Source organism: Aureobasidium pullulans (genome assembly GCF_000721785.1).
Source record: "Aureobasidium pullulans EXF-150 unplaced genomic scaffold scaffold_36, whole genome shotgun sequence".
NCBI classification, from domain to species: Eukaryota; Fungi; Ascomycota; class Dothideomycetes; order Dothideales; family Saccotheciaceae; genus Aureobasidium; species Aureobasidium pullulans.
The window spans coordinates 74,915-95,136 of NW_021941056.1; the positions used below are offsets into that span (position 1 = coordinate 74,915).

Here is a 20,222-nt window from a genome sequence, read left to right on the forward strand (position 1 = left end):
TAGCAAGCGACGGTAAAGATATAGAGCACTTTTTCTCTTAAGGCGTAGGTTAGTATTAATTTTCTCCCCCTCTTTTTTTTCTTTCTAGACTTAGGGGTAGAAATGTAAGGCATATAAGTGGGAATTGGTTATGTAGCTAGATGGATTTGATGTAGTTAATATGTTTATAGGATACCCTTCGCGATAGGCAGATATAGTTAGACGGCTGCCGAACCTCCTCTAGCCTGTTGTTCCATTCTGAAATGTGTCTACGATGCCTGAGCCTTAGTCACATCTCTGTTACGATGGGGCATTGGATTCCTGCTAACGTCCGTGGTAGGAATAGCTCTGGTCTCGGGAACCTCTGGATAACAAGTCAGATAGTGTTCCACTGGAATCGGTCGAGTATTGACTTACGAGCCGGTGCCATATCCGCATTGTCCTGCTCGATTGTACGTTGTAGCTGCTTCTCTTGCGTCTTGAAGTCTTCGGATGTGGTCTTTCGTTCGTCCAGTAGAGGGATACGATTGCTTTCTTTTGATTTTGGTCCCGAGTGTCCGAGTTGCTGCCACCAACGACAAGGATATACGGTCACAGTGACCTTCAGCTTGAGAGACTTTTTGGGTGTCGAAATAGACCTTGGTGGTTCTTGAGGTACCGGCTGTTCAGGGCTCGGCGAGATTTTAGACAGCGGTCGATCAGACCCCTGGAGGTCTCCAGATGCCAGCGGATCAGGCCTCGGGGTATCTCCAGAGCCTTGAGCAGTCTGAACAGGAGGCAAACCCGTACACTTGAGAGTGAGCGCGCCAACACGTCTTCTACTCGCATCAGAATGGTCTCCATTGGATTCCCACCTAAACTCGGCTACCCTCGGTATGTTTTGTTCGGTGGAGGGAGTGCCGGCCTTGAAGACCCAGCGACGTCTCTCGGTCGTACTGGTATTCCTCTCGTTCAAATGGCCACGTAGACCGAGTGACGTACCGAGAGCTCCAGCATTGATCTCAGGATCTGTCTGATGTCTTTCCTCGATGAGAACATCCTGCGATAATCCGGTTATACCGTTTCTGGGCGCAAAGTCCTTTAGGGTGATCGAGGAAATGGTTTCATCGCAAGGGGTCCCTACATCAATCTCGACGGTGGCCAGCTCGAACCTCGCATTTCCTCGCAAGATATCAAATTCGAAATAGAGGAGGGCCAGAGTTTTCGAGATCTGATCGTCGGCGGCCCACTTGAACTCTTCTGCTTTGAAGGTACACCGCACGTCGATGTTGCCTCTCCGCTGTCCAAGACTTTGATCATCTTCGCTCGGTTCGCCGAAGTCCCCCAAGTCACGCTGAACACGCGATCGACTGAATGTGCCCCAAGGCATGTGTGTGAGCTGTATGGATCGAAATCTGACAATGTTGACTGGCACTGGGAGCTTACGACTTGATTGTTATCACCAACCGAGCCAGACCGTGACCCCTCTTCGCCACTGGCGGGATGTTCAAACCTTATGTACACCGCTCATTCATCTCGATAGCAAGCGTGAGGAGAACAACCACGGATGACCCATGTCATTGTCACCACGCCATGAACGTCGCTGAATCTAGACATGTACGTGAGAGCTGAACGAGGCGTCGTCGGGATGTGGAAGGCACCCCCGCCCGCGTCCGAGACTCAGCCGCTCACGGCTCCAGAACCCCTCAGCATTTTGGTTCTTGCGTCGAGCATTTATCGACATCCGATTCGATGTACGCCGTAGAAGAACAAATTTGCTTACTCTCCAGAGCCGCTGAACTAGCAGGGACGAAATTATCCCAGGCATATCTCTGCAATCAGAAGTTTCTCAGCTAACGAAAGAGCTTCTCCAGCCACCGGAAATCCTTCAGGAGTCGCACCCCGCGTCCAGCTGATGCTGCAAGGAAATCGATAGTCGCCTGCGGGCGCACCTACTTCAACCCATGCTGGAATGTCTTCAGCCGTAATTCTCGTGCTGTCCGACCTCAGCGATGGACATTCTCTTATTCTCAACAAGGCCGTCCCCAAGGACGAGCTGTTGTTCTTGATCTCTTCACACCTAATTATCCCAGAAAAACAAACACGGTTCATCATCTGCAAGTGCTTCCTCAGTTGTTGATCTAGCTCGAGATGGCGAAAGACCACAGTACGACGCCGTCAACGAATATTGAAATCTTTGACGAGTGCATGGAATTCTCCTTCGAATTCGAGAGCATTAGCGAGGCTGTTGAAGACGTCGCTCGCTTCAGCACGGCAGGACGCTTTGCTAGTGCTCGCAAGATATCAACCGAGTCATTGGAGAGCAACATGCACGTTTTTCCAATCGGCTTCGAAGTCTTGCGGCTACTATATGACCAGGGTCAACACAAGACCTTGCATGACATTATTCATCAAGGAACGTTCTACAAGAAATGGTCGAATCAAGAGAAAAACATTGTTTCTCTTATGAAGTTTGTGGCCATGAGCTCGATTTATGCCGACACTAGATACGTCTTCCACGAATTGAAACCGAGCGTCATTGTCGCTTCGAGCCTTGAGAAGATCAGTATCGGGGACATGAGCACTGAGAACGTAAGTCTTGCTTGGGGGAAAGTAACCTTCTCATGCACTAACGTCTCGATAGATGATCGAGACAGTACTGCTGTTGAGATTATTGTATTTCAGTCATGAGGTACGACAGCAAATACCTCCCAGGAAGTTTTCCGTGTTGGGCGGAGAAGCTCCCTCAACTGTAGTTTCATGGTTCCTCCAGAAAGAGTATTTCTGGGCCGCCGAGGATGTACTCCATGTTTGTTTCCGACGGTCCAAAGTTGGAATGCATGAAATCAAGCTACCCGAAATCTGGTCCGCCATCGAGTGGTTTCTTAGCAATACAGACGACGAACGCCGGATCTGGGCACAGTTCTCGATTCTTCAGACCTTCTGTGAAGGCTGTCTTTGTCAAGGACTCCTCAACCCTGATTCAGATGGATCCGAGACGCCGTCGCCATGGAATCGACGCCTAAACGATCTGACTCTGCTCGTCATGAAACTTGAAGCCAAAGCCCAAGAGAATGAATGGAAAGGCTCTCGAGCCACAATTCGCCACGATCTTCTCCAATTAGATTGGGCGCTATGGCAACGTCTTGCGGAAGGAACTTTGTCAGTCGAGAGCGAGACGTTAAGGGAGCTGTACGAGCTCAACGGCCAGGCTCAGCGAAATCAGGATGATCGTTTGCAGTCTGGTATACAGTGGAGAATTGAGGTTCTTGCAAACTCCATCGATCCTGATACTATAGCCAGCACCAGTGGCTTAATTGAAGTACCGATGCAGATATACACAACTCGACAGAAGATGATTCAGCGTCTGGATCCTACTGAACGACGAAGATTTATACATGGATCTCGGAAAATTTCTGGTCTACTAGCTGAACAGATCGATAAGGCCATCCCCGAGGATGAGGAACCATCTGCATCAACCGCTCTGGAGCCCACCAGGATCCGCAAAACAATTCTCTTGCTTGGAAAGACTGGTACGGGTAAATCAACACTACTTCGTACCATCACGGGCAAATATGCTGCAACCACTAATCACAAGTCGACCACCAGTGGAATCCAGAAAGAAAGTTGCATTAGGGCCGATGGTGCCTTGTTGCAGGTCATTGATACCCCAGGTTTCGAGGACCCCGAGGTATCTGATTACAATACTTTCGAGCGCATTTGCAAGTTCTTGCGAGAGGACTATCTCGCAGCTCGACCGCTTGATTGCCTGTTCTATCTTATTGATATCTCTAGCAACAGGATTACAGCATCAGAAATCAGGCAAGCCAAGACCTTGAAGAGCCTTGTCGGGGAGAACAACTGGGATCATGTGTACTTTATCTTCACACGGGGCATCACCGATGCTGGGGACGACGATGAATTACTTCGCAAGAAGGAACACCAAGACGGAATGGAGAAACGATATCGTAGAGAGATATTCGGGGATGCGGCGAGAAAAGGTGCGCGATTCATTCACGTAGGGTTAGATTTCGGGGACAGAAAAGAGCTTGAAGAACTTGTAGGGAAGCGGAGGGTGTCTCCTCAAAGGGAAGGTGGGTTCATCGACAACCCCATCGACGAGGATGACCAAGAGACTGAGCTTCTGGGAGAGGAGTTGAGCACGAGCGTAAGGAAGAACGCGCATCGTCCGGCTAGTTACGCCCAAGGTATGTCAGATAGCCAGGATAGATAGCCACGTGTATCTCTAGGAGAATTGCTAACGAGAATCAGTGGATACCATGATATCGGCGGTACTCAAGATCAAGACCCCGGTCGTGTTTGAGTGTCAGCACGAGATGTGTAGGCTTGATCGTCCATTCATGAAGACGCAGGTGGCGCTCAGTTTCGAAACTCAGACTAGGAACGAGTACGATACTGCCACGATTGATGCTGCACACTACAAGCTGGAGAGGGAAAAGGCTGAAGCACAAAGGGCAACTGCCGTGAAAGAGCTCGAAGAGGACACGACTCACACCACGGAAGAGCGACAAAAGATTGCGGAACTTGACGCTGATATCGCAGACCTTGACTTGTGGACAGAAGAAGTGGAAGCAGTACGCAGACAGCTTGAAAAGGATATCAGTGCGATCGAAGCTTCCGCTGGATGGACTCCCCGGCTCATCGTCTATAATAGCACTGACACTGACCTTCATCTTCGTGCGTTTCCTTCTGGGCTTCTACCAGGTCTGATCGCGAAATTCGAAAACAAGGTACAGTCCAAGAAGTTCAGAGCAATTCACTGCACACCAGGTCAGTATCGTCTCGAAGCCTTTCTGGGTATGTCGGGCAACGAGATCACCAAAAGTAGTGTGTCATCTGTCACCTCAGGAATTATTGGTACTCTCGCCGTCGGGAGCCCCTTGCATACCGCAATCGCCGCCAGCGTGGCCTCGTTTGCAGCGTCGAACATTGTGCGTGCAATATGGAATGCTCGTCAAAACGAACATTTCCGCTCACAGGTGCTGGAAAACGAGACTGGGTCCGTCACCATCTCCTCATCCATTCCGGTCGAAGACCTGGACCCAAGAATTAAGACCCAGATGATCATCATGGAGGCAACACGCAAAGGAGAGGTCATCTGCATCTTCAAGAGCGACTCATTTGATTTAATCAAGTGCACTCGTCTGGAAATTGTCGGCGGTCCCTCGCGGAAGGACCAAGGCCCCGTCACTGAATACAAGTTCGACGGCTCTACCCGAGAGATGAGTGTACATCGCGTCGATCTGTACGCATAAGATGGGATTATATGAGTAGATGTGTTGTCTCCATCATTTATCCTGTACGTCCAAAGTCTCTAGGACCTGCTCCTAGGATGGGACGCTGAATATGGTCATGCAAGGACGCAACCACCGCCTTTTGATCGTGTCAAGATATCTTTCAATGAATTTTCAGCGATCAAATAATAACAGAAGTTTAGCCACCATTGTGATATTAATTTTTGAAGTCGTCGAATTAGCTCAACACTGCCAGGACTACCTTCGTCGTTGCTAGTGTACTCGGATACGGTGCATCATGTGCCAAGACCGACCCTGAGGCTGGAGAGGGGGTCTTAGCATCGCGCCAGAAGTATGGACGCCAACACCTTAACGATGGTGCTAGCTTTCGTAACCGTGGCCAAGACACTAATTCTTAGTCCCTCGCTAAGGCTTCAGGCACTCACAGGGTTCGTGGTAGTATTCTCAACGTACACACCTTTCTAAGCGTACATTCTAATGGGCGATTTCCCCAGGTAGAAGCCCGATCTTATTAACAGATCGACCCGGATTTTATAGGAAATCCACATAGATATGCCTGCGGATTTGTATGGCAGAAATCTACACATTCAACCATATATATTTCTACCTCCACCTATCGGATTTTTGTCGCAAAAGAGGGGTTTTGTAGCGCGGAGCCGGCGCTATTCAAATCTGAATTTTGGTCAGATTATTTTATGGTTGTCCTATTGAAAACACCTTTATACGTTCAGAAAGGTGTGTACGCTTAGAATACCGCCACGAACTCTGTAAGTGTCTGAAGCTTTAGCGAAGAACTAATTCATTAGTGCCTTGGCCACGGTTAGGTCGCCAACGCGTGCCTGCTTAATCCGAGCTTCACGTCGAGCTATAACGCTCGCAAGGGTGGATTAATTTGTAGGAGGATATGATAGAAACATGTGCAAAATCGGGCTTGGCTGCACATTCTCGCCGTCGGATGTTAGATCCCCCTACGTATCAATACCCCCCTGCGCGCGTCAGAGAAGCTGTGCCTGTTGATCGGATTAAGTCGAAGCAGTTGCGTTGACGAAGCGCTTGAGACGCGAGATGCGGCACGTGCAGCTGACAGGATTCCTAGCCCAAAACCCGGGAACATCATCAGGAAGGCTTCCTATTTCATCGCTTTCTGCTCCTCATAGTTGTTCCTCTTTCCCGCGGCACGCGTTAGTCCGTCGGTTCAAATCCCTACTTCTACTGTTGAGTTCGTTACTCTACCGGCAGGAATTACGCTTGCAGTCATGGATCTAACTATATGCAGTTTCGTCTATTTTCCACGTGATGGAGTCATGCCTTTTTAGGGGTGGACACCCGTCAAAGCCAAGGGTCCAGAAAACTGGTTCGGGAGCCAAGGGCCAAGGCGGGGGGCAACCCTGAGAAGATATCTATAACAGCTTATGGACTGTCACTGACCAATTTACCCTTCCCAAACTCCTTTTCTCTTCCTTTATAGCGACAAAGACAACACACAAAGTCGTATTACACGACTTCATGCGACCCCAGATCATTGCTAGCCTCCTGAAGAATCCAGGCCCAATTTGGAAGCCAGAGACTTTTCGCAACCGCACGCAGCTTGCCATCTTTGCCTCGCAAACTACGATAGGCCCAGAAACATACTGCCAATCACTCCATGCGACAGGAACAGGCTCCATGGACTCGAATGCAGTGCTGCGAATCGGATTCTCACGGCCAAGTGACGCGACGCAATCAGAGAGCGGAGAAATCAGGAAACCCTTGGTCAGATGTGCCGATAAGATCTGCACAGCCTACTCATGTTCGGATTGCTCCCAAGGCGAAACCGTCTGCCACGAAATTTGCTGGTAATACCCCGGATCTCTGCGACGACTCTCCCGACGGCGACTCCGACGTAATTGAGGTATACACGCCTGATTTGGACCCCACGGACGGTGTATTTCAGAACCACTCCCTCGCGCTGGTGCCAAAAACAGCGACGATTGCTCCTATGCTTTTCTATCCTGACGAGCACCTGATACCCGTAAAATTCTTCTCCAACATTTTTGACTACTTCAGAGGAGCTTGTGACAACGGCCACTTTGTCAGGAACGATTCGGGAGATCTGGTCAGTCACGTCTCTCCCAGGAGTAGCATGGACGTCAGTAACTTCTACAAATGCTGCATCACTGCAATAGATCTTCTGGAACGCGGTTATTACGCTCAAGGATTCGCTCTTGTGTCAAACGCTCTATGGCTTGTCGAGCGCTTGCTAGAAGTAAGAGATCCGAAGTTGATTGATACCATCTGCGATGTAGCTGTGCTCCTCCTGACAAAAGGCTGGGACCAGGTATACGAAATTCTGATGGAAAGAATTTGCTGCATGGTTCAATTCCAGGCCATCAAGAATAAGGAGCAACATCATCCATGGGCTCAACTATTCGCCTGGTTGCAAAAATTACCGACCTCTCAAGCCCTGGAGATCTTGCGGCGGGGCTGGAAGTGTGGACTCGATCAACTTGAAGATGTGAATCCTGGACATTCATGGGAATGGCTCAACATGAACTGCTCTTCTGATTATCCGTTACGAATGGGCGGACATGTTACACGGCTTCATCAAGACGTACTATCCGCTTGGTTTGAAGTTCCAGAGCCTTCAGCATTGAGCAGTATGCGACAGCAGTTTGCTTGCGGTAATGTTCTGTACTATGATGGAAACTATCGCGAAGCTTTAGGTGCCATGGAGTCCATCATTCACAGATGCATCGAAGCAAGAGAGCAAGGTGAGGAGAAGTGGATGACGCTGGAGATCGAGGCTCTCGAGGTAGCATCACGATGCCATTCTGCCTTGAGCAAACTAGGTCGACGCCGTGGCGACATTCCTACCGCAGTCACTCTACTGGAAAACGCGATTCACAGGAGCGAAGTGGTGTGGGGCGCTTCGTCTGCCACAACAATAGCATTGCAACACAGCTTGTGGCTGTTGCTCTTGGAACAGGAACGACACAGTGAAGCAAAGTTGTTGCGAAGCAAGATTGATGCTGTTATGATCCAGTCTGAACCTGGAACATCGGGTGCTGCAACAGGACCTGGCTGAGACGTTGTCAAGACCAAGCACCATGTTATTCGAGGACTCCAGCTGCATGTGCCGGGATTGTATCTGGTGCATGACACGAGCACGAAACATGTCCAACGATCATTCCTTCGGTTCTACGTATAAGACGAGAATCCAAAACGCAGAAATTTCGAACCGCGCTAACTTGCACCATCTTCGTCTTTCACTGGAGGGGCAATGGTGCAAAACATCGTCCCTACGCACGACACGAGCTCACCGGCCAAATTGTTCACCGGTCCAACTGAACACTGTCCATCAAATTTGGCCAGAAATGTCGTTGTGCTCGTGCATCAACCCGCATACAGGAATGTGGAGGCTGAGAGCCTCATTCGTCGGGCTGAAGTCCGGCTGGATGCAACTTACACTGCATGCCCAGCCTCCACCAACACAAGAACGACGACGCATATATCGAACATAGAAACTTGATCCTTGCTTCAAGATAGATCTGGTCGTAGCCATGACTGCCGGAAAATGGGTTGGTCTAATTTTTTGGATATCCGAATTGTTCTCATAGATGGCTGATGCGTTGCTCAAACAACAATCAATACCAAGTCATGCGGCAGTTGCGAGCATGTATCAGGCGATACGCAGGTGTAGCAGAGCGACGAGCATAGTTTGGGAGTATATCAGCGAAGATTCACATGACTACATGAATCCGAAGTTGGCTGCAAGGCAGATCATTCCAGATCCTACCATCCTACCATTTCTGGAGCGGGCTATGTAATCCTCCGCTCCTCCTCTTGAGATGAGCTCAAACGCAAGAGCTTGTGCCACACGGAAACGAGATATAAAGCCGCTCGTTTCGTCAGTATATTTTGAACATTCATACTTACATTACAATCACATCCTTCAACTACAACTACCAGTCATCAACAACAAACACGATCACAATGGTTGTTTTCAGGAACGTCATTATCTCCACACGGAGGTGCCCGCGGTGTGTCGCCTGCATGTCATCTTTACAAAGGTGAAGAGTGTCAGAACTCGAGTTTGCTTGTGTTGGACTTTGTTACTAAGATTGCCATCCTGACGTCGTTTCAGCAAGTCTGGGCAACTTCATGTTTTGCAAAAATGAAGGACTTTCTTCCGTGCAAGACCAAGATCAACATCATCACCAACTCTAGCCTGGGGAACCGCGTCGGGTTACATGACTGTATTCCATACATCTTCATATTCTCTACAGTTGGACAACGATCTTCTTCGCGGAAACACCCTTACGAAGCACATCCATGGCATTCTGAATTTGATCTAGACCCTTTCCTACAACCTCCGGGGTTGGTCTTGGTACGAATTGTCCATCCAGAGCCTTTGGTAAATAATCCTCAAAGATAGGTCTCAGAGGGGTGTCAGGTCCGATGACTTGTGGCGAGATGAGAATGAACTTAACCACGACATCTCCTTCTTCTAGAACATCGTGCTTGCCCTCGGCACGAGCGATGAACTTGTTGACGGGACCTTCATGGCTGTTTAGCACATCGGCCAGGTAATCGGCTATGCCGTCGCCGAGAGAGAACGCGCCGACGAGTTCGCGACCATGTACAGCTTAGCGTAGATCGTCCGTAATGGTAGGAGAGTGATAGTCGACAACTTGCGCGGCACCGAGGCTTTTAACCAGATCGAAGTTCTTTAGCGAAGAGGTGGAGATAACTTCATACCCTGCTTGGGAGGCGAGTTGAACTGCAGTGCCACCAACGGCAGAAGCGCCGCCCGCGATGATAATGGCGCCAGGTCTAATTTCGTCTTTAGGGCGGGCTAGAACAGTCGGAAGGTCGAGGCCAAGGTATTCTTTCCCGAACAGACCCAGGCCAGCGACAATCAGCGCAAGAGGTAGAGCACATCCTTGCTCGAAGCTAATGCTCGCAGGTAGAGGGCAAGTCAACCATTCGCGTGCGATAGTATATAGCTAAAAGGCACCTTCAGGGGTGTTGTTTGATGGGATGAGGCCTGCTACAGCAAACACACGGTCGCCAACATGGAAGCGTGTGACACCTTCGCCAGTGGCGACGACGGTGCCCGCGATGTCTTCACCAAAGATGGTCGGGTAACGAATGTGAGGGAGAATGCCTTCGCCGAGAGACTGCTTGAGCCAGTCAATCGGATTGATCCCTATAGCGGCGTTGCGGATGACCAGCTGATCGGGTCCGGGGTGGGTGTATGGTGCGGGACCGACCTCAAGAGCCGATTTGGAAGCGTTCAGCCAGGCTGCTTGGTTCTCTGGGTGCTGAGCCATGAATGCAGTTGTTCTGATATTTGTGTTGAGTTGAGTACCACGACATGAGGAGGAGCAGAGCAGATATATAGATAGATCCCCTGGCCGTCTTCAGAACCAATTCACTGCAAATATCCCACTGTCTTGGGGTTCGAACTCTCAGTCGGTGCATCCTCAAGTGCGCTTCGGCGCATTTTCGAGCCCTGCAAGGTGGAAGCAGCAGTCAATTGTGCCGTGCCGAGTGTTGGAAGCACGCTTGTTGCAAAATCACCTGATGTACTCATAGAGGCTCCAACAAGGCAAGGAAGGTGCAGCTGAGATGGGTCTTGCGCCCTGTTGAGAACGAGACCACGGGTTCGTCTTCCCAACACGACCATGTTCAGAAGCTTTCCCGACACTGGATAGATCAGATGATCTCAAAAGACGGTGGTCAACATAATCTGTCCGTCGGTAAACTTAGGGTCCGTTGGTGTGTATTCGGGCCGGATGGTCGGGAGGATTTGCGGAAGAATCAATCTAATTAGCCGGACGAAACTAGGGCATTTTGTTATGCAGATAAGCAGCTCAATCCACAACCATCTGGATACATATTCAAAATGAACATCAATCTACATGTTCAAGTCAGAACATTCATTGGAATCCACATCCTGTATGGATGTTAGTACTATATCAACTACCAATCGTTCCAAAGATGCAGTCTCATACCGATAGGCAAGTTGTCAAACTGCGGCCAGAAGTCCATTGTCAAGTTGTTGTTATCCATGTTGTCGGCGATCAGGTCATCGAATAAGCTCTCATGCCCATTCATCCACATGGCATCTAGCTCGAAAGAGGGAATAGCGAAGTGATCAGGTGCACTGGCTGGCTCTCGATTGTTGTTCGAATTGGGCATGGAGTGATGTTGGTTTGCGGCCACTGACATTTGTGCCGTCTGAGCCACCGAGGCTCTACTCTCGTGTGTTGCCGTTACTTGCGAGGCAGTACATCTGCCTGTTTCGGCAGAGAGACCCTCCAGGATTGGTGAATAGCGCCAGACTGGAGCTGATTTGACTCCCGCCTCAGCGAGATGACCTTGACCCTCAAGTGCCAGCTGGAATAGACTCTTGCTGTTCATCGTGGTGCTTTCAGTTGAGTTGGTGGTGAACAAATCAGTAGGAATGCGCTGTCTGCTCTGCTGAATAATGTATATGTGAATTATTGAAATCGCGGAGAAGGCGATGTACTGTGAAAACCAGAATGCAGGGTAGAGCACTCGATAACGTGCTGAACCGTTGATCATCTCAATTGCGTCTCGTGCTGCGAAGATACAAGCGCGCAATTGATCTCGATATTGCTGAGCCTCTGTTGCTGGGAGCCCAACTGAGAGATCACGGAGAAGTAGTGGACGGGTAATAAACATGATCGCGTGCAAGCGTGCTAGGGTAAGAACGGAGTGTTGACGGCGGAAGCACGGTATCAGGCTGCTTGAGTGGATAGCCCCTGATAGTATAGGCGTCAGTTTAGAATGCCAGTCGCGAATTTCTCCACTCCTCCGTACTGCTGCCTCAACGTGAGAGCGATCTGTTGTAGTGGGAAGACGATGTTGTTCTTGCGAGGCTTTGGCCAAAATGATGCCAATTTCGACAAGAGCGAGGGTTGCGTGAAGTAGGCAATCTCTGCCCGTGATAGAACTCTGTTGTCGGATGCCGTCAGAAGTGAGGTCCTCGTCATTGACAACCATTGGAAGTGTTTGATTTGTCTCATCAATATGAAGCAGAGGCATTCGGCCCATAATGATGCTTAGATACTTGTCCATAGTAAAAGCACACCAGAACAATCGACGATGAATCTCGATAGTGATCGAGTCGAGTGGACTGGTGCCAGAACTGCGTCGCCGATGGATACCCACAGCTTGCATAAGCTGTATCATAGTTCCAAAGGTGAAGAGACCTTTGTTCGGCCTCGAAGATGCAAGCAAGTATTGAACAGCCGCAAATCTAGCCTGTACAGACTCGAGCCGCGGTGGACCAGTCTCCTTTGCGAGCAGGCTCTCCGCTTTCTTGAAATACATCTCGCTCGACTGCCAGCCTTGATGACTCGCATCAATAGTGTCGCCAAAGGAGTCGACGGTGAATACAGATGCTGATGCGAAAATCAGCACGATGCATGCTTGAGCAGCGACTGGTACATCCGATTTGTCATAGATCTTCTTCAACCATTGATGCATGGTTGGTTCATGCATATACCGGTACGTGGGGGATGAGAATTCGATATACCGGTCGAGTAGTCTTGTAGCAATCCGGTACTCGGGCCAAGCAAACTTGGAAGTGTCCGGCTCCGCGATTTTGGCATCACCAAAGGAGAGGGTCTCAGTCTCCGTTTCAGCATGCGGCTAAGAGTCTTTGAGTAAGCTTTGAGGATGATTCCGGTTGAAGCGCCGTAAAGCTTGACCTAGGAAAGACTGGGCGCTAGATGGGCCATGGTCAGTGATGCCAATGAGTACTCACTCATGGATTTTGGGAATACTCATGGCCATGAGTACTCATAAGTTGCGAACTTATAAGTTCATAAGTACTCATGGCCATAAGTACTTATAAGTTCATGAGTGAGTACTCATAAGTTGTTGTTTCTTAGGTTAATGTGGTTGTTTTTTGGGTTAATATGGTTGTTTTTTGGGTTAATATGGTTGTTTTTTGGGTTAATAGATTAATAGTCTATCTACAACACATGGAATAGATCTAGTAGAGGCTCGTTTTAAGCCTCTATACTACTGTTATCTAAAGGTATAATAGTAGTATTAATAAGGCCCCCCTTGCTCTAACTTTTAAGACATTCATTCCGTTCAACTAATAGTATTCCTAGTCTAGCTCTTTCCTATATAACTATACGTCTTGAACCTAAAAAGATCCTTTCTAAGTCTGCTAACATAGTATGGATTAATAGGATATTAAGAGCTATACGTGAGAGACAAGGATACTGCTCCTATATAGCTGAATTTAGCTACCATTTAAGTGGATTTTAAGTAACAACCGGGGTTCCATTTATAAAGCTTTATAGCTTATCTTATAGAGGTCTAGAAGTAAGTCCTCTTGTCCATAATTCAAGTTTAGATGGCTCTTCTTCTTAAATTAATTGCTAGTCTTAAGAAGGGGGTAGATACTTATCCTTATAGTGAGTTTTAAAGAGTTTCCTTACTCTAGTAACTCCTAGTTTGATCTATGACTTTTCCTACACCTTGTTAAGGTAATTAAGTCTTCTTTAAGGGTGTAGAAGAATAGCAGCTATATAGATAGCAGTCTTATTAATTAGCTTATAGTACTTGTCAAAGACATAGTGACAATTGAGAATAGCTGTTAATAGGGCTCTATTATTAGCATGCCTTGCCTCTGCCTTCTATAGGTGCTTGTTTAGGAAGTCCATATAGATCTGCATCTAATCTAGAGTAACTAAATCTCCTTATGTAGCAAGAGTAACCTCGTAAAATGGTTAAAGGAAATCGATAGTAGCTTTTATAAGCATCTAGTCCTCTTCTGTAAGCACAAAGCTTGTAGTATTAGGAGTCTAGAGTGCTATAAAATGGTTAACAGAAGTCTTACATTTATATAGCCTCTTAAGAGCATTAAACTAGGAGTTCTACTAGGTTAAATTCGGGGCGGATAAGGTATATCCTGCTTTTGCTATAAAGGCATTAAGTCTTCTATCATTATGCCTTACAAACTTAATAAAGGAAAGACCTTTTTTAATAGCTTTAGCTGTCTGCCATCCATCGGTAGAGTCTGCTAGGATTTCTTTAATATCTAGCCCCTTTGTTTCGGCCATATAGGAGATAGCATCGTCTATGGCCTGCTTAGTACTAGCAGTCATGAATGCCTAGGCAGGAAGGTTAACAATATGCCCTAGACAGCGTGCCCTATAGAGTTTAGGGTCCTAGGTAATGCTAGAAGTGTCGAGGAGTTTTGTTAAAAGATGGGCGTTTAGGGTGTCATTTGCTCTATAGTTATTACTAGTAATATAGCTAAGTTAAGAGGTAATTCCATATGTATAAAGAGCATCCAGTATGACTTCTAAGACCTCTAAACCACTATAAGAGCGAGGCATCTCCTTAAAAGCTAGGAGGGCCTTTTTAAGAATTCCTTGTTTATTTACCTACCGGGCAGTAATAGCCTATATCTCTTTGTAAAGAGGACCACATTTCTATGTATCTGTTATAAGGTGTATAACACTAACTAACTCTTAAAGGTGGCGCTTAAGAACCATTTATTGTAGTTCAAAAGTAGATTAAATTTAGGTAGACAAAGTAGAATAACTTTGTAGTAGGATGTCTAGTATATATGGGTTTATAAGACCTAATAGATAGCAGAATTGTAGCCATTCTATAAGTGTAGAAGGTAGGTTGTGTATAGTAATAAGGTCTACAAGTGTTATAGTAATTCGAGAAGAGTCGAGATACTCTTTAAAACCTGCTTATATTTTCCTAGCCTCTTGTTCTAAATTGTAGTATAGTATCTTAGATAAAGCCTCTTAAATGGTCGGTTAAGAAGGGGGTAGAAGAGATGTATAGGCGGTACTCTCTCTAGCAAGGGGGACGTCGATTTAATAGGCGGTAGAAAGGTAGGTTTAAAACGAGGTGTTTAACTTAAAAGACTTAGGCGGATTAATACAGTATTTGCAGTATATAATAGTACGGCTCTTAACAGCCTCGGGTTCGTCTGTTTTATTGCTTCGGGAGTGTAACTATAGTGTAGTGTCTCGAATAGCTCGTTTTCGTTTATTCGAACTAGAAGGAATTAGCGTAGGAGTTAAGAATAGGTCATTTTGTTGTGTTGTAGAAGGACTAAGTGAAGTAAGATCACTATTATCATCTAAATTGAGAAATAGGGACTAATCTATAGTGAATTAGTTATGTAGTAATAAGAGAGAAGGAGGAAACATTAAAAAGGGGTGAAAATTTAGGACGTAACGTTAAGCGGCCAGCGAGCGATCCGATTGGTCAACCCCGGATTTCAAAAATTTTCAGAGATGTTAGGAGTCGCCGCGGGGGTGACCCTATCCCTTGTTCATGAGTACTCATAACTTATGAGTACTTATGACTTCCGTAACTCATGGCCATGAGTACTCATAACTTATGAGTTCATGAGTTACATGAGTGAGTACTCATAACTCATTGGCATCACTGGCCATGGTATTGTCCATCGATTGCCTCCCCGGGCTTAGGGGTCAGTCGTCGTGATGGCGCTTCTGAGTATATGGGAGGCCTTGAGATATCATCAAGCCCGTCAAGTGGACCAGCCAAGGCTGTCGTCAATGGAAGGTGAACTGGATTATGGTCCGATTCAGCGGCAAGCCCTGGGATGTCTCTGGCAGAGTGACGCCTTGCTCTTGTGACTGGGTCTACATGTCGTATGGGGTCAATATGAACAGGCGAGATATTAGCGGCAGGCGATTTGTGGGTGGCAGGTGAAATGTAGGCGGGTGAGATGTGAGCAGGCGAAGCATGATCTAGATGGTGGACATTGTCTGTTTGGGCTGGTGAAGGGGGAACAGCAATGCCTTGAATTGGAAGCCATGTCAGCACGACCATTGAAGTGTCATCTCAGCGCGTTTAGATGAAGAAATGCAAAGATGGAACAGCGCATCAAATCGAAGCACAAAAATGGCAAGGCCGATTGACACGCATTTATCCGCCCCTTCGCAATGCTGTGGAAGGCATGGCGAGATCAAGGCAATCTCGGAGCGAACGTACCTCTTGAGTATTGAGCGTCGTAAGTGCAAGTCCCCTTCACCTTTCGACAGAAGGCGCATGGTTGATCACCAGAACATCTTTTCTTCCTCGCCTTGCAAGAATCGCAAGCTCGTGTCACTTTCTGTCGCTTGCGCGTGTGGCCTTATTCCAACTCGAAGCTTGTCGATCTGTTAGTTGCGCGACTTGCGTCATCAGATGGTCGCGCTTGCCATGCCATGGCTATCTACGGCTGCAGAGAGTCTCTCACAATTGTGTCGGAAATGATCAGAGAAGGTGGAAAAGGACGGAGAAGGAGGGGCGGGGGGCTGTGCACTGACCACCAATCCGTCACCAAATCCTTCCACCTTGACAACGGCACTCACTCCTTTACTTGTCACAATGCACAGTTTCATACCACCCATCGTGCCCATAACTGGATACAGGCTCACGGGTAGGAGAATCTAGTCTTTTGCTTTCATGTTCTGCGTCCTTTACGTGGCGATTGCGTTGTCAGAGCTGCCACAGGGGCTCGGAAGGGCTGCGATTAGCCAGCCGCCTTTTTCCGACACAGCTTCGGAAGTGTCTCGAGAAGCGTGTTGTTGACCCGATCTCTACCTTGATGGTCTCCACGTGTAGGAAGTTCGAACCATACATAACGTGTAGGTCCGCAGGTAAGCAATGAATATCTTATCACCTTCTACAACATTGAAGTAGCTTTCATCATGCCTCACGCCGACAACCAGCTCCCCACACACTTCCAGCTCAACACTGGCGCCAAGATCCCTGCCGTCGGCTTCGGAACATGGCAAGCTGCACCTAAAGAGGTCGAGAGTGCAGTCGAATGTGCTCTGAAGGAAGGGTACAGACACATCGACTGTGCAGCCATCTACCGCAACGAGACCGAGGTCGGCGAGGGTATTCGCAAGTCCGGCGTACCCAGAGAAGATATCTTCATTACCGGAAAGCTCTGGAATACCAAGCATGCCCCTGAGGATGTGGAGTCTGCTTTGGACAAGACTTTGAAGGACCTTGGTACCGACTACGTGGATCTATATCTGATGCATTGGCCTTGGTGAGTCTTTGTCATCTCATACAGCAGCATCATCAAGTTCTAATACTCCTACAGTGCTTTCGCATCAGGAGACAAGTTCTTCCCCTTGGACTCTGAGGGTGTCTTCAAGCTCGCAGACATCGACTATGTAGCCACCTACAAAGCCATGGAGAAGTTGCTTTCCACAGGCAAAGCCCGTGCCATAGGTGTTTCCAACTTTAACATTCGCCGCCTCGAAGACCTACTCTCCAGAACTGATGTGGTCCCTGCTTGCAATCAAGTAGAAGCACACCCTTACCTTACTCAACCCGACCTCCTCGAGTTCTGTAACAAGCACAACATCATCCTGGAAGCATACTCACCGCTCGGAAACAACCAGACAGGCGAGCCACGCACGGTCGACGACCCCCTCGTTCACGAAGTCGCAAAATCACTCGACATGGACCCTGGTGTTGTACTTGGAAGCTGGGGTGTGCAGAGAGGTCATGTTGTGCTTCCCAAGAGTGTTACACCTTCGCGCATCGCATCGAATCTGCAGGTCAAGAAGTTGCCTCAGGAGGCATTTGAGAAGTTGACTTCGCTGGCAAGACATAAGCGCTTCAACTTCCCTGCTAGATGGGGATATGATATCTTTGATGAAGCTGGCCAGGATTCTGTTACCAAAGCTGCAAGGGCTGCTGGAGAAGAGAACAAGACCAAGTTTACTGTATAGACTCGCGAAACATACATCTACAATTACGTCACATCATTGTTGAACACATGGCTTTCCACTCTCGCGTAGATTGCTATGTAGTGGAAGAAATTCGTTGCTCTCTGTTCGTTTTCATTGACTAAAGATATTCGGTGGGTGATTTGTTTACAAATCTATATCTCGACAACTTTACCCTTGTCCGCAGCTTGGAAGACTCCGTCCAAAAATTTGTGTCTCTGAATAGCATCCTCAAATGTACACAGCGAATCACCAGCCGCATAACTCTCATACAACTTTCCAACATTCTGTGCAGCCAGAGGCAAATCAAGACAAGCATCCAACTCAACATCGCTGATTTTCCTAGTCGTGTGAACCTTGATTCTGATCTTGTAATCCTCGGCTCCCAAATTTGCCATAATGGTCGAACCAGTGACACGGATTTGTCCCTTGTCGCCGATGATGTCCCAGGCAAATCCTTCATCTGGGGCGAAGGCGTCACCACCACGCATGTTGTAGGTGTATGTTGTGCCATTTGCAGTGATACCGTGAAGGGAAACATAGTCATCTGCAGTCTTCGTGATGCCTGTTTCGAGGACTTTATCGTCGTCCACGAGATCGATGGTCGGCCATGTCGTTTTCAGTTCCGCTGATACGGTAGCCGGTTCGCCGATCACCGCAGCCATGTAATCAACAGTGTGGCCGATGTAAATGTTCAGCATGACTTGCCCAGTCGTCCCTTCCGCCTCGCGGTCTTTGAAGTAAGAGTATCGTGGCGGCAACTTCGTGCCTGTCTCCGGCGTGCAAGCGCTTCCAGACATCTGCGATACGAGCAGCCTGCCGATCCCGCCTTCGCTGAGGAGAGTCTGCAATGTACTGATGAGATGGGAAGCTCGCCCTTGAAGACCAACGAATGTCCTGACTCCCTTCTCTTTCGCCAAGTTTGTCAATTCCTCGGCTTCCTTCGTGGTAGCTCCCAATTGCCATTCGACATAGACGTCTTTTCCAGCTTCCAGGGCGGGCTTGACCAATTGATAGTGGGAGAAGAAGGCAACGGCGCAAACTACGAGGTTGACGCGGGAGTTCTTGACCATTTCTTCCACGGAGTCGTAGGCTTCGGCGTTCTCAATGTGGTGCTTTGACATGGATTCTTGAGCGCTCTTCTTGGAAGAGTTGGTGAGGGCGACGATCTCGAATTTGTCGGTCGACTTGAGGTATGGTAGATGCGCTGCTGAGGCCCAACCACCTCCTGCAGAGAGGCCGATGAAACCGACACCAATCTTAGTCATGATGAGTGGTATGCAAGGACAAAATTTATTGCGCGAAGGTGGGCAAGCAAGATGTATCAGAGAGTAATTCTAACGACTGCACAAGAAGTGAAGGGCACCGAGAAGTATTTGACCGTCTAAGGCAGGGGCTTCCAAGCACTATAACGCCAGACAAGAACTCCAACAGTTGGAAAGCTATTACAAATGAGAAGCTGCATTCTGATGGTTTTCATGAAGTCCCCCTAACGGCATCATCAAGGTGGGTCGAATCATGCTTTCGAAGGTTCGGCTCACAGCCGAGACCCTTTTCTACCCCAACCTTCTTCCAAACATCACATTCTGAGCCTTGTACCTTTCCCAAGTATGACGATGTTTGTTGAGCCAACTCCACAGCGTCTTCGATAGCCGTGGTCGATAATGATCAAGCATTGGAGTTCAGAAGAAGTGGCACGATATCCTTCGGCATCAATGCCGAGAACCTCCCATCAGCTCTGATCGAATCAGAGAGACTGATTGTCTCTGGTCATCTGGTGATCTTCAATTTCTATATTTCTACGTACTACTAGCGGCACATTTTATCCCCCGCCATTCACTCGTAAGCATGGAACACCTTGGCAATGATCTCCCACTTCCCCTCAAACTTCAACAAAGTGTGAAAATCCGTATAATCCACTCCAGCACCATCACCCTCCATATCAACCCTCACAACAGCTGTGCTAGGGGTAATAGCCAACACATCAACTCTAGCTTTGATCTCAGGCGCAGAGCCAAACTCATCAACATATTTGTAGAGGTTTGAGATTGGTCCGCCGAGAAGGTTTCCGTCGGGTGCGAAACCGTACATGGTGGCGTCTTTATTGAAGGCTTTGGCGATGGTTGGGTTGGAGCCGCCGCGGAGGCCTTCGATGTAATTTTGGACTGTGGCGATTACTGCGTCGTATTCTGCGGTCGCGACGGGTTTTGTGTTGGGCATATTGGTGGTAAGAAGG

The 20,222-nt window shown here is 48.1% G+C and overlaps 9 protein-coding genes across 9 annotated transcripts; 3 read left to right on the forward strand and 6 right to left on the reverse strand.

Moving 5' to 3' along the window:
* Positions 1-117: 117 nt before the first annotated feature.
* Positions 118-1,484, reverse strand: M438DRAFT_409729 (uncharacterized protein). Its single transcript, XM_029910033.1, has 2 exons — positions 397-1,484; positions 118-343 (listed from the first exon to the last, which is right to left on the reverse strand). Exons 1-2 carry the CDS (start codon positions 1,346-1,348, stop codon positions 249-251), a joined length of 1,047 nt encoding a protein of 348 aa, XP_029755298.1. The 5' UTR covers positions 1,349-1,484; the 3' UTR covers positions 118-248.
* Positions 1,485-2,084: 600 nt separating this feature from the next.
* M438DRAFT_369700 (uncharacterized protein) lies at positions 2,085-5,432 on the forward strand. The gene is made up of 3 exons (XM_029908123.1): positions 2,085-2,550; positions 2,603-4,166; positions 4,231-5,432. The coding sequence occupies exons 1-3, from the start codon at positions 2,110-2,112 to the stop codon at positions 5,232-5,234; spliced, it is 3,009 nt and encodes a 1,002-aa protein (XP_029755299.1). The 5' UTR covers positions 2,085-2,109; the 3' UTR covers positions 5,235-5,432.
* Positions 5,433-6,879: 1,447 nt separating this feature from the next.
* On the forward strand, positions 6,880-8,298 carry M438DRAFT_359902 (uncharacterized protein; the record flags this gene model as incomplete). Its single annotated transcript, XM_029907380.1, has 1 exon — positions 6,880-8,298. The coding sequence occupies one exon, from the start codon at positions 6,880-6,882 to the stop codon at positions 8,296-8,298; it is 1,419 nt and encodes a 472-aa protein (XP_029755300.1).
* Positions 8,299-9,181: 883 nt separating this feature from the next.
* On the reverse strand, positions 9,182-10,546 carry M438DRAFT_400756 (GroES-like protein; the record flags this gene model as incomplete). The annotated part of the gene is made up of 3 exons (XM_029909480.1): positions 9,182-9,858; positions 9,916-10,219; positions 10,268-10,546. 3 exons carry the CDS (start codon positions 10,544-10,546, stop codon positions 9,494-9,496), a joined length of 948 nt encoding a protein of 315 aa, XP_029755301.1. The 3' UTR covers positions 9,182-9,493.
* Positions 10,547-11,005: 459 nt separating this feature from the next.
* Positions 11,006-12,731, reverse strand: M438DRAFT_409733 (uncharacterized protein; the record flags this gene model as incomplete). The annotated part of the gene is made up of 2 exons (XM_029910034.1): positions 11,006-11,172; positions 11,231-12,731. 2 exons carry the CDS (start codon positions 12,729-12,731, stop codon positions 11,156-11,158), a joined length of 1,518 nt encoding a protein of 505 aa, XP_029755360.1. The 3' UTR covers positions 11,006-11,155.
* A 2,710-nt stretch (positions 12,732-15,441) lies between these two features.
* M438DRAFT_349949 (uncharacterized protein) lies at positions 15,442-16,293 on the reverse strand. The gene has a single exon (XM_029906513.1). It carries the CDS (start codon positions 16,083-16,085, stop codon positions 15,675-15,677), a length of 411 nt encoding a protein of 136 aa, XP_029755302.1. The 5' UTR covers positions 16,086-16,293; the 3' UTR covers positions 15,442-15,674.
* Positions 16,294-16,632: 339 nt separating this feature from the next.
* Positions 16,633-18,073, forward strand: M438DRAFT_409734 (putative aldehyde reductase I). The gene is made up of 2 exons (XM_029910035.1): positions 16,633-17,298; positions 17,353-18,073. The coding sequence occupies exons 1-2, from the start codon at positions 16,949-16,951 to the stop codon at positions 17,987-17,989; spliced, it is 987 nt and encodes a 328-aa protein (XP_029755303.1). The 5' UTR covers positions 16,633-16,948; the 3' UTR covers positions 17,990-18,073.
* Positions 18,074-18,079: 6 nt separating this feature from the next.
* M438DRAFT_349952 (NAD(P)-binding protein) lies at positions 18,080-19,360 on the reverse strand. Its single transcript, XM_029906514.1, has one exon. The coding sequence runs from the start codon at positions 19,252-19,254 to the stop codon at positions 18,142-18,144; it is 1,113 nt and encodes a 370-aa protein (XP_029755304.1). The 5' UTR covers positions 19,255-19,360; the 3' UTR covers positions 18,080-18,141.
* A 435-nt stretch (positions 19,361-19,795) lies between these two features.
* On the reverse strand, positions 19,796-20,106 carry M438DRAFT_349953 (uncharacterized protein). Its single transcript, XM_029906515.1, has one exon. It carries the CDS (start codon positions 20,075-20,077, stop codon positions 19,823-19,825), a length of 255 nt encoding a protein of 84 aa, XP_029755305.1. The 5' UTR covers positions 20,078-20,106; the 3' UTR covers positions 19,796-19,822.
* Between the last annotated feature and the right edge of the window lie 116 nt (positions 20,107-20,222).

Excerpts from the sequence above, each read along its gene's own strand:
- M438DRAFT_349953 (XM_029906515.1), bottom strand. The coding sequence starts at position 20,077 with ATGTACGGTTTCGCACCCGACGGAAACCTTCTCGGCGGACCAATCTCA.
- M438DRAFT_349949 (XM_029906513.1), bottom strand. The coding sequence starts at position 16,085 with ATGGTCGTGCTGACATGGCTTCCAATTCAAGGCATTGCTGTTCCCCCT.
- M438DRAFT_369700 (XM_029908123.1), top strand. The coding sequence starts at position 2,110 with ATGGCGAAAGACCACAGTACGACGCCGTCAACGAATATTGAAATCTTT. Across the intron at positions 2,551-2,602 it reads GGGACATGAGCACTGAGAAC|ATGATCGAGACAGTACTGCT; the intron begins GTAAGTCTTGCT and ends ACGTCTCGATAG. Across the intron at positions 4,167-4,230 it reads TCCGGCTAGTTACGCCCAAG|TGGATACCATGATATCGGCG; the intron begins GTATGTCAGATA and ends AACGAGAATCAG.
- M438DRAFT_409734 (XM_029910035.1), top strand. The coding sequence starts at position 16,949 with ATGCCTCACGCCGACAACCAGCTCCCCACACACTTCCAGCTCAACACT. Across the intron at positions 17,299-17,352 it reads TATCTGATGCATTGGCCTTG|TGCTTTCGCATCAGGAGACA; the intron begins GTGAGTCTTTGT and ends ATACTCCTACAG.
- M438DRAFT_349952 (XM_029906514.1), bottom strand. The coding sequence starts at position 19,254 with ATGACTAAGATTGGTGTCGGTTTCATCGGCCTCTCTGCAGGAGGTGGT.
- M438DRAFT_409729 (XM_029910033.1), bottom strand. The coding sequence starts at position 1,348 with ATGCCTTGGGGCACATTCAGTCGATCGCGTGTTCAGCGTGACTTGGGG. Across the intron at positions 344-396 it reads TGCGGATATGGCACCGGCTC|AGGTTCCCGAGACCAGAGCT; the intron begins GTAAGTCAATAC and ends CTTGTTATCCAG.